Here is a 13,235-nt window from a genome sequence, read left to right as displayed (position 1 = left end):
ATTTAAACTTTACAAAACGACGGTCTAGACCGAACGGTTCCAAGACTAAGCTTACACTGATCGGTTATATAAAATAGAACCAATTCTAACAACCGAACAGTCCTATGGTTCAACTTTCACTTCCACTTCTTCCAGTAGACACTCTTCCCCTTCTGCTCACATCCACAGGATGATCATTGCAACAGAAAATGACGGCCGAACGGACAATACAGACAAGACAGGAAAATAGGGTAAGCTTATGTAATTTAATTAATTCAGTAAAACATATATTTCACATAAATTTGATATACATCAATAAGTCAACCATGCAATCATCCAATCATACATTTCCAACCATAATTATACGTCAATGCATGCAATGACCGACCACTTTACTGACTATTCGGACTGTATGAATTTTGTGTAGCTACGACGTTTTTGCACCCGGGTGATGTAATAGCTGGGATACCTTCAACAGCTGTCACCCAAGGTTAGTCCGTTCCGCTCAAGTTCACCTTATGGTATAGGACCTCCTGCCATTCCCACACATGAGTTACTCTTCTCTACGTGAGAATGAGCAATCACAGAATATCAAGATAAACGCCAGCTAAGCTTTGTCCACATTCATACTTTACCATTCCAATACCATTCATGAGATATTCCTCCTTGGAATTCTCTTTTACATCCATATTACTCAATTCATATCACTCTTCAATATCATCATACTTAACTATCAATTCAATCAAACAGAATGATAAAATAAAATAGTAATCATGAACAAGACCAAAAGAGGTATTATCATGTTTATGAACGAGACCGAATGGAATAACATTCCTTAGTAACTAACATGACCGAACGCTATTTACCAAATTAACCACTTCATTGACTCGACTCCTAAGAGTTTAAACCGAACACTACTAAGCATAGGCCGAATACTAAGACTCTAGGCCGAACACCATTTATTGAGGTCGAATACTGTTTGGCGCCGAATACCAGTAGCAAACTGAATGCTATGAAGAAACCGAGAACTAGTACTATACTGAGCACTAATAATACTCATCTTTAGTCTAAGACCGAACACTGAAGAGATCGAGTGCTAGTCTCAGACCTAGCACTGTAAAGACCGAACACTCTAACTAATAGAAATATATATATATATATATATATATATATATATATATATATATATATATATATATATATGTGTGTGTGTATATATGTATATATATACACATATGTATATGTATACATATATGTGTATATATATACATATATACACACACATATATATATATGTGTGTGTATATATGTATATATATACACATATGTATATGTATACATATATGTGTATATATATACATATATACACACACATATATATATATATACATATATACACACACACACATATATATATATATATATATATGTGTGTGTGTATATATATATATACACACATATATATGTGTATATATATATGTGTATATATATATATATATATATATATATATATACATATATATATATATATATATACATATATATATATATATATGTATATACATATATATATATGTATATAATATATATATATATATATATATATATGTATATATATATATATATATGTATATATATATATATATGTATATACATATATATATATATATATATACATATATATATATGTATATATATATATATATATATAAAGCTGACCACGAAAACAACTTAACATCTATTCACATACTGAAAACGACTATAATGTTGATTACTTAACTTATTTGAATACCCTGACTAGGCTGATGACTAAGTAGAAATAGAAAACTAAACTTAAACTAAGTATTTAGTGTTCAAACCTACCAATAAAAGATCGAACGGTCATTAACTGAAATTCTCTTTAGAAGGAGAATCCAGTTAAGACCGAACACACCAAAAAAAAAAAACGAACGGTCACGAATGATTCTCAGTTACAATTTACAGAATTTGGCAGATTATTGCAGAATCACGATCAAACTATATTCCTACCCAATTTATGCCTTTTCATCAATCATCAATACATCCAAACAAACATGCAATATTTCAACATCAACCAAATCATCAAACATAACATCATTCTAGCAAGTAAACAGTCATGAAACGAGAATCACAATTAAATTACAAGCTTTCCTTACCTCGAAACCTAGAGAATGCTAAGAAAAGAAGAAGGCTCCTTTTCAAGGCACCTAATAATTGTTTCAAGTTTTAATTGTGTCTCTCATTCGCCTCAACATTTTTAATTGTCAATATTATTCCTCTTCAACACAAAAGAGGGGAAACCTTTATGGATGAAGAAGGAGATCCAAGAAGGAAAACAAAGAATTTTTCAATATCCCTAGGAAGCTTCAAAAGTCTTTCCCAAAACACTGTAAAACGATTTTTATCTGTACAAATGAGGAATTCCCTAAAATCTTCGTAGAAACATGACTAAATATATAATTTCGTGTATCAAGTTCGACAACACTCTTATCTAACAATTCATAATAAAATTAGGTGTTCTCTAACTTGCAACTCACTGAACAAGTCATCTCGTTGTCTAATGACTCAAACATTGAGTATGTGGATTGACAACGCTTTAGTGAGCTATATTCTCACCCAATGAATAGGCCTATGCAGGTGGTAACGCTTCTCTATCTGTTTGTAATGCTGAACGTTGGTCCTATGACCTTTGATACAGACATTCTTTCATCAAAACCTTCTTTTGTTGTTCAATTATTTTTTTTCGAATTCCAACTTGTTTCCTTTTCTAAAATATATTTCTATTTACTTATTTCATACACATAAATGAAAATTTAAACTAAAACAAACACAAAATAACTAAAAAATAAATAAACTTAACGATTAAACAAAATATAAAACAATACAGAGTTAATTTTATTAGTAACAATAAATATACAAAAAAAATAGATAAAAGTAGACATCTTATCAAGGTACGCTATGTCAGCGTGTATTTAATTACATGATAAAACTCATACCTTCTTGAAATATGTACAAGGATTTTTTTGAATAAACTTTTATAATAAAAGACAAAAACATAAAGAAGAAAAATAAAATTAAACCTTTTATAAATTAAAATTAGTTTATATACTGAGAAATTTTCGAATTTTTTATGCATTAACTTATTGCTAAATTAAATTTGAACTTATAAAAATCTAAATCTAATTTATTTCTTTTTCATATGATATATTTTTATTTTGATCCTTATAGAATTAAAAATGTACTACATGTATTTAGATCGAATCAAGAGTGCGTAAAAGGATAACGACCAGAAAAGCTGATCAATAACATTTTCCTTACAGAGAAAAAATAGAACAATATTTTTTAGTCTATACAAATTTGTTTGTTTGTTAACTTTTTGCAAAGTCATCTTTTAAATAAAAAGGTTCAATAACTTGTAACAATTTAGAATTTTTTTAATATAATATCAGTTCAGTTTATTTGAAATTATTCGATTCTTCAAAATATTTTTTTTAGTTTAAATTTAATATTTTTATGCAATTTTTCTTCAAACCAAACTATCAACGGTATTAGAAATTGCAAATTCGACAATTTGCGTTTGAACAGCGAAATATATAATTTTTAAAATTTTAAATATACTACATTTTAATTATGTTTATTTTAAATTGTTTAATTTCTTATTTGAATAGAATATTTCAATTAACATTAAATACAAAAGTTACTATTTTAATCTGTAGAGATAAAAAAATAATTATAATACATTTTAAAACAAAACTTGGTTAATAAGGATAAACATAGAATGATTGAGAAAATTTAACAAACATTAAATAAGAAACAGTTCTATCTTATATCATCATATAAATAATTTCAACAATATTAGTTAAAAAATATTATAGATCAATATTTATTAAATGGTTCTAACTTATATTAGTTGAAAATTAATCTCATTAGAGCCCATGAAAAAATTCCAATTAACATCAGACGGAAAACATCCAAACTAATTAATGTTTTAGCACGAGAAATAACATTGGTCTAGGTTGACAAAAAAAATTAACACTGATGGTAACAACTAACAAATAATTATATATTGACTTTAAGTTAAAAAGTTATTCCATTGACATCAATGAAAAAACAAATTCAATTTATGATATCTTGGACTTGATCAAGTTACTGATGTTCCAAACCCACAATATTAAAGTCAAAGAAAGAATATGAAAAAAAAAACACATGAATTTGAAAAAGAAAGGAAATTATAAAATATTTCAAATAGCCAAATTATATTTTTATAAATTTTGAAATCTTTCTATATTTAAACAAATAATTTTTCATAGAATATTTCATCATTTTTAAATGTATTACTTTCTTGCAATAACAAAAGAAAAAACAAAGAAATGTTGAAGCAATTGTGAAGGAGAATAACAACTCCCTTAATTAACCGAATAAAAGACACAAAACTAAGAGATTTATACATATTTACGACACTGATTTCGGCATATTTTTTAAAATAAAAGAAAAAGTAAGATTTAAATATATTAATTAAATATATTTTTAATTTTTTAACTTTTACGAGTTTGGTTTTAAAATTTTGAATTAATTTAGTGTTTAATATTTATAATAAGAATAAATTTAGCCCTTTTTTTATTAAATTTGATTAATTTTTTTTTTATATTTAAGACAAGTTTTTCGATTAACATTAAAAAGTAAAAATGTATCCGTGTAAACAACTCAAATACATTAAACTATTTCATTTATCAAATAAATTTAATTAAAGAGATTAAATCAATTTATTTTTAAAATTGAAAAAATAAATTAAATCAAAATTTTGAAAATAAATTATTTATTATTTTCAGTAAAAATTAAAGGACCATAATTTTTGAATGTCGTGGTGGTAGGCAAAATACTTAATTAATGATACCTGGGAAAATAGCAAATAATTAAGCATCTCCTGAATTTAATGTCCTTTACAACTGAATTTAACAAGTCAATAATGAATTTATACAGACGAGAAGAAAAAAAATCCACTGCTGCCATATGCAGATAAGATATTGATTTAGATGATGCGGTCGAACTCATACATCGTATCATGGACAATATATAAGTTATCAGTTCATACTAAAAGGAAAAAAAAAACAATTAATTTAGAAAATGGCAAAAGAGTGAGTTAAAAGGTGACGTAATTTAAGCACAGGAGGCAAAAGTATGTCAGTGTCGGATGCCAATGGTGATGGAATTCATGCATGTTCATCAGTCGAATGAAAGACATGGTTTCTGAAGCAAGGTGGATAATGGCTACCCCAGTTGGTGATGTTCCGATCAATTGTAAATAATATATAGATACGTGAATTACATCACTTCATCTATTTACCTGTTAAACAATCTGACACCTTCAAATGGCTTATGTGTGCGTCTCAATCACCTAACAAAACTTTATAGGCTGCTTCTAACATTTGGCCAATTACATCTCTTCATTCATACCAACTTCAGCAACATTCGTTAAAACCAATCTGATATCTTCAACATGCAATATATAAATGCCAATATGTTCATGAACTCATTCGCCCCATAGTGGTTGCGATCACTCTGACCATGTCCAAACTGACTTTACTATTTTAATTCTTTTACAGAGTACCTCTCTACGTCAATAATTCCATAAGGTGAAACATCGAACTAGGTCAACCACAAACGAAAATTGAACTTGCTTTTTCCCACTGTCTGACATCGTAAAATATTCCATCTTGTATCTTATAAAAATCAGACAGTAGAATGATTCTCTTGGTTTTTGTTGGGCAGGAGGTTATCCTATGTTACTTACTAATAGGTTACAGAAACACACCGATATAACATTGGGACAAAGGAATTGATATCACTTTTCACCCAAAACTTTAGGATAATAAGTTAACGATTCTTTCTCCTTTATATACTGTTATATTTTTTCATTTTTATTCAATGTGAAACTTGAACTCACACTTGGATACTCAACCATTTTTACCCAAAGTAGCGAATTAACGTAATAAGAGGCAAATTGGAGAAGCTGAAAGGAGAAAGATTAATTAATTAAAGAAAAAACTTTGGTAACATTCATATAAAGAAAAGTTCAAATAAGATTTCTTCTTAATTAATTACCACCAGACCAAATCCAAAACCACTTCTTCTACTCTTGGCAGTGTATAAATACCCAAGCACATGCACCAAATCTCTCCATCAACAACATATTCAAGAGCTAATAATCTCTGTGGCACTTAGCATTCTCTCAAAAAACACCTGAAACATGAAGCGAATTTCGATTGCAATTTCTCTGATATCCATCTTATTTTGTTCCGCAATATTAACTAGAGCTCTTCATGAGGATGAACCTGGTAAATTTTATTGCTATAACCTCTCTCGCTCAAGTTTTCAATTCCGTAAATTCGCTCCATAAGAAACATAGAAAAATAAAAAATGAAAAGTAAAGCTACATATAAAGTATGATTAAATATTGGTGTTGTAAATATGTTTTCTTGATATGGTGCAGAGTTTGGTTACGATGAAGATAGTCCAAATGGGCCTGAGTACTGGGGTGATATTAAAGAAGCATGGGCAGCCTGCAAAACAGGGCAAATGCAATCTCCTATTGATTTGTCCAGAAACGTTGTGCAACTGATTCCCAAGGCAGGGGGTCTCAAGTATTGGACCTATAACCCTCAATATGCTACTCTCTCCAACAGAGGTCATGATGTTGCAGTAAGTAGTTAATGCTGGTTGCTCATATTGCATTAAATACCATACAACATAATATGTGACTGTTTTACTTTATAAATTTACTAACTTCAACAATCATATACTAAATTTGACTTCTGGTTAAAATTTTACGTTCTCATTGATGCAGGTGGATTTGAGAGGGGATGCAGGCTCAATAGACATAGATGGATCGTCTTTTTTCCTCCAACAAATCCATTGGCACTGGCCCTCCGAACACACCATTGACGGCCGGAGGTTAATTTCCCTTCACAATCACTTCTTCTCGTTTCCTTCTTCTCAAATATAAATATTCTAAATTATTCATGTTTTTTAAAGCTTTATGAAGTAGAAACTGACTTCGTCAAGAAGATTTGAAGTTCAAATTATATATATATATATATATATATGTATATATATATTATATATATATAGAGAGAGAGAGAGAGAGAGAGAGAGATAATCTTGTCATATCATTAATGTTTTACTTGAAAAAATTTGTCTTCATCTCTTTGATACCTGAAATGATCTTGTTGGAGTTACGGACTGTAGTTGTTTCATATATATATATATATATATATATATATATATATATATATATATATATATATATATATTTTCATGGATGACATGTTCTGATTTTGGTGTTTACTAGGTATGACTTGGAGTTGCACATGGTGCATGTTAGCCCACAGCCTGATGGAACAAACAAGACTGCTGTTGTTGGTGTTTTGTACGAGTTCGGTTCTCCTGATCCATTGCTCTCTAGGGTACGTGCAATGATATTTACGATAAACGAAGAGAAAAACTATATGTTATCTTGCATGGATAATATATATATATATATATATATATATATATATATATATATATTTATACATTACTTTCAGGTGGAACAATACCTAGTGGACATTCCTAAAGAAAACGAAGAAGAAAGTGTTAAAGAAAACGAAGAAGAAAGTGTTACAGAAATTGATCCCTCAGAGATCATGAGTGGTAAGATGTTCTACAGGTACATAGGATCACTCACTGCACCTCCTTGCACCGAAGGCATCATTTGGACCATTGATAAGGAGGTATATAGCTAGATACCTTTTCTATACGTTATCCTTCTTATTCATAATCAACTTCACATGCACGTAAATTTCCTTTATTACTAACTATCATTATGACCTTCTAATCATTCTGCATTTTTACCAAATTTCATTAGATAAGAACTGTTTCAATAGGACAAGTGGAGTTACTGAAGAATAGTGTACTTATACCTGTAAGTAATTTCTTCTGAGTAAAATAAACCCTAATTCAAAATTAAGTTTTTATTCCTTGAAATTTGTTCATGGACTTCATCTTATATTAATATTTGTTATGTACACAGTATGCTCCAAGGAACGCAAGGCCACTACAGCCTCTAAATCAGAGGAGCGTACGGCTCTACGTTAATAAGCCTCTGTATTAGTTCGAGCATTGCTCTATTTGTTTTTTTATTATTCACTTTACATTGGTTTGCTTCATTCTTTTTATGTAAAATAAGCGTTTTCCCGAGGGGAAGCGCATAACAGACGAATAAATATTTTGAATTGATTTTTCCTCGATTTATTGTTTATTATCTCTATATCGTTGTTATATAGAACCAAAAGGATTGTTTGATATTTTTCGGATTATAAATTTTGTTGACCGAGGAAGAAGAGTTATACTTGGTCTTTTGGCTTATCCAATTTAAATTTATAGTTGAACGATGGGTTTTGAAGTTTTAAAATAAGTATTTGGTTGCTTTCATTAATAATTTTATACATGCAAGCATATCTTCACATGAGATTTTTAGCATAAAAGTGAATACTGATCTTCCTTTCATTAATAATTTTATAATGTTGAGATAAATTTATAATTTTTTTCTTAAAACAGTATAATAGTTATGAATTAGAATTTATTTAACAAAATTTATTGTCTAGTGAGTTAATTAAGGGATGTCAAAAATAAAATGTTAAAATAAACAGAAGAGTTGCAAGAATAATAAAAATAAGGTTAAATTATCTTTTGTTCTAATTTTCCTTTCAATTATTCAATTTTACTAATACAAAAATATTTTCGAAATCGCCTAATAGACTTCACTTTCAAGGAAAATGAAATCTTTTAAAATGCTGTGATATTTTTGAATTTTTTTCACAATTATAATATTAAGCTCTTTAAATAATCGAGATTCATCCGCTAGAGTTACAATTTCAAAAATTTTACTTCTTGCACCAAGCTTTTCCATTGCATCGCTTACACTCAACTATTAAGAAACACTTTTTACAATACATCATTCCTCCATGCAAGAGTCATACTCCTTCACTTCCTTCTCTTCCTCGTTATCAAATGTGAACCACGATTTCGTTTTCGTTACCACTCCTGCTTTCTCTTCCCTTTCACCAAACGTGAATTGTCACCTCTTTCGCAAGCACTCTTCCATTCTCCTCCCTTCCTTTCTCTTCCATGTCACTAACACAAACTGTGTTGTTGCATTGTGATTATGATCCTCTCTTTCCTTCCATTTTGAAAGCAACAAGAGGTTCTTTCTCTTGTCTTGTGATTTTTCTTTTCTGTTTCATAATTCTTTATTCTTAATGTAAGTATTATTTGTTCAGGTTCTTCACACAATACACAATTCCTCACTTGGTGCTCTAAACATTTTTAAGGCTTGTAGTTGGCTTTAAGATTTTGAGTTAGTTATAGTGAATTTGTATAATAGTTTACTAGAGTAGTTTCTTTGATTGAGTTTTATTTTACTTTATATATGTACATTACAAAACTTTAATTCAAAGTAAATTGACAAAGAATCGTATTTTGTTTGTGTTTTGTAGCTGCTATTGTATGTGGTTATAAAACACCTTTTGTTACCCATAACGTCTTATTAGAAGATTTAAATAAGAGAGACACTTTCTTTTCTTAGACGTTGTTTGTTTAAAACTTTTCATACAAAGCGATATTTCTTTAATGTTTTTTTTAAACTTCAAAGCCTGAGTTGCTTAAATTATTTAATCTTTAGACGATCTTGTCTTAAGACGATTATGATCCCGAAGCCTAATGTCCTACATTTTTTAGTTTGCTTGAATATGCTTTGGTTAATTGAAGTTTTCAAAATAACCACTCTCAAAGTCTTTTCTTGCACCAATGTTTGATCCCCTTATTTTCTTTATTTCTTGTTCAACTAATTCTTAATTTTTTTGTTAAAACGATTCAATTAGATATTTTCGTTAAATTAACATTAACATTGTTATTATAGGTGTTACGGCATGATATTTTTATAAAAGAAAAACAGAAAAAAAAAACAAAGAGAGACAATGAGTATAATCAGTATTTCAGAAATAAATAAAAAATATAAAAAAAAGAAAATACAAATTAAAATTGATTATAAAATAATAAATATACTAAGCATTCTATTTTTGTTTTCTAAACAAAACTATACTTTACTGAAAAAAAACTCATTAAATATAATTTTTAATTAAAAAAATTAAAAGATACTTATAATATATAGTTTAATTAAATTTTAATTTTAAATATAAAGTTATAATTAATGTAATAGAAGTACATTAATATTAAAAAATAAAATAATTTTTCTTAAATATAATTTAATAATTAATTTAATAAAAATATGTTAATACTAAAATATATTAATGAGGTTTTTTTAAATATAATTTTATAATTAATTTAATAGAAAAATATTAGTAAAAATTTTTTGCGACTTTGTTTTTAATTTAAAGCGAATATTTTATCTGTTATATCCTTTAATAGACTACAATACTTTGATAGTTCCAAAATAACACTGTAGAACGCCAAGGCCCATATAGATCCATTCTATGAATTGCAGAAAATAAATTGCCATTAATTACGTTCTTTGTGAGTGAGAATCTTCAACCTCACCTGCCACATATTGGGGATTACTCATTACACTGTCTCACAGACAGTGGATCCCACATCACTATAACAAAGTCAAAAAGGTGCACATAAATTCTCCCAGTCTGTAGCAGTGTGCTGCATCTTCGCAAAACCTCACTTCCAATTATTATCATATCTACTGTAAATTATATAATCATATAATTTATTTAACATTTTCTTCAACTCTCTTTTTCTTTCACAAGAAATGGTCAAAATAGTTATTAGTGATAAGTGGTAATTATATGAACGTGATAGAGAAAATGTAGGATATAATTATGAGTTTTAGTACCACCATAAACTTTGCTTCAAATGTCAGTATGTCGTCCCTCACCACTTATATTCCTTAATGACTCCCTAATTCAAACCATGAATCACAACTCACGTTGAAATTACAACCATTATTAGGTAAATGTCTTTTGGGATATTGCATACCCAAAAGATTCGCTTTCTTATATATCAAATCCTCAACGTGAAACGTAGATGGGTCTATTTTGGACAATAAATATTCACACTGTGCTTCTTTTTTAAGTTTATCAAGTAATATAGTTAAATATGTTAGAAAGTTTTTCATTGGTTAAACATTAGCCCAATTTATATTACATAAGTGGGTGCTATCAGACTTAAATCCACCTTAATATGCTATCAGAGTGAGTCAATCCTGATGAGATTTATGTGAATATATTGTTTCACCCACTATTAGATTACACATGAATGTCTATTATCACGCTCAAACTTCTTAACAAGATCAATAAATATATATTTAGAGTATTTTTTATTTTAAAACTTTATCCATCACATTTATCTTAAAAATGTGTCTTAAAAAATAAAATAAAAATATTTAAATTATTTTAAATTTCGACACTTACTTTTTAAAATGGAACTTTTTTGTTAAAAGTAATATGTTCTTTGAGTATTTTTTATTTAAAATTATTTTATTATTTATGTCTTCCTCTTCGTTTATTCTTGATTTCATCCACCTCACAGTCGTGGCAAGGCTCTATTTGAAAGACATATTTGAGATTACATGTGTTAATTTTATGAAGTGAATACACGTGACAACAAATGCAAATTGAGTTACCTAATTGTCAAAACCAAAACACAGGCATTTTGAAATTTAGTAAGTGATGAGGAGGACCCACACTCAAAGAGGGTAGCAAACTGTCTGAAAAAGAAAATAACAATATAAAAATAAAGAAGCAGTATCTCGCGGATATAGAGATGTTTTTTTCTACTTTACATATAAGAGACGAAAAGAATATATATATGTGTGAATGGAATATGCAGCAGATATTTATTTTACTTTCGTAACTATTTTCCGGTGTCATAAAAGCCATTTTATATTTGGTTCAAAACTACAACAGTTTATAAAGGTTTAGTGGGATAATATAAAAAAAGACAACACTTTGCAAAGCAACTGTATGATTAGTGTGTAGTTGATATAGATACGTATATTATTATTTTCTTTTTTCAATTTTACAATTTTCTTTTGTGGTTTCTTTTGACCTTTTTCTTTAATGTTGGGGCCATAATATGTCACCAAAAGAAAAGGTTGAATAGATAATGTAAGCACTCTCAAAAGTTAGCCGTAGAACAGTGACTGCATGTCATCCCCCATTGATTTGGGTAATAGCATTTCCACAATTTATCCCAAATTCATGAAAATTGATACTGTACATTTTTTTGTACGGGTCTTTAAGTAGAATAGTTTTCTAGTGCTAAGAATAATAAGCATTCTAAAGATACATTATAATACTATAGTAATTTTGGGTTCATTTATGATGATTTTTTTTAAATGAGTAATTAGAAATTATATTCGTGTGGCTTAAGTCCAATTTATATACAGACTTGATATATATCACTTTTATTCCAAAAATTTTAAGAGTGAGTTTATGAATCTTTTTTCTTTTATATTATTTAATTTTGTCATTTATATTCAATTAAGTACTTTAATTCATATTTAGATTATTTCCAAAAATCTTTTCTCACGATTGAATTTATTTCCAAAAGTCTTTATTATAATATTGTTGTGGTGGATATGATACTGTGATATTTATGTTGTTATGACAGTATAAACGAGTACTATGAGAAACTATCAATTCTGATATTACTAGTACTGATTAGATTTTTCATAGACGAGTATCTTAATTGTTTAAATTGGTTGATTTACCATTGAAGAGGTAGATTATAATGGATTTGTAAAAAAAATTGAATTTGGCTTATATATTATGATTATGTAAATTCAAATAAATTTATTGCTAAAAATTAAGTTTATGTGATCATGTTTGTGGAATGTTTCGCTCTACGTCACTTAATTCAAATAAATTCATTTTTTAATAATTTCTCCTATTTTTTATTTTAAGGTTAAGAGCATTTTTATGTGCACTAACTATAATATAAAATTAAAGCATGCTGATCCCATTAAACATATTGGTTGCATGCAAATACTTTATCAACTTTTAATATTAGACCATCTTCATTGTAAAGACATTAACATTTTATTTTGGCTTAAATATACTCAATTGTTCTTAGAAGACTTATACTTTTATAATTTTTAAAATGTTGTTTTCATTTTTTACAATTTCAAAAAATTATTATAATTAAATATTTTTTATTCTGGGATCCTAGTTTTA

At 28.0% G+C, this 13,235-nt stretch overlaps 1 protein-coding gene across 1 annotated transcript; it reads left to right on the top strand.

Moving 5' to 3' along the window:
- Window positions 1-6,192: 6,192 nt before the first annotated feature.
- Window positions 6,193-8,274, top strand: LOC124823812 (carbonic anhydrase Nec1-like). Its single transcript, XM_088091887.1, has 7 exons — window positions 6,193-6,332; window positions 6,488-6,696; window positions 6,842-6,948; window positions 7,346-7,460; window positions 7,581-7,766; window positions 7,901-7,957; window positions 8,066-8,274. The coding sequence occupies exons 1-7, from the start codon at window positions 6,245-6,247 to the stop codon at window positions 8,144-8,146; spliced, it is 843 nt and encodes a 280-aa protein (XP_087948013.1). The 5' UTR covers window positions 6,193-6,244; the 3' UTR covers window positions 8,147-8,274.
- Window positions 8,275-13,235: the final 4,961 nt, after the last annotated feature.

This window comes from Vigna umbellata, chromosome 5 (genome assembly GCF_029865625.1).
Source record: "Vigna umbellata cultivar VRB3 chromosome 5, Vumbellata_1.0, whole genome shotgun sequence".
Taxonomy (NCBI): Eukaryota; Viridiplantae; Streptophyta; class Magnoliopsida; order Fabales; family Fabaceae; genus Vigna; species Vigna umbellata.
The sequence above is the reverse complement of the archived record's forward strand: the minus strand, read 5'-3'. Positions and strand labels throughout refer to the sequence as shown.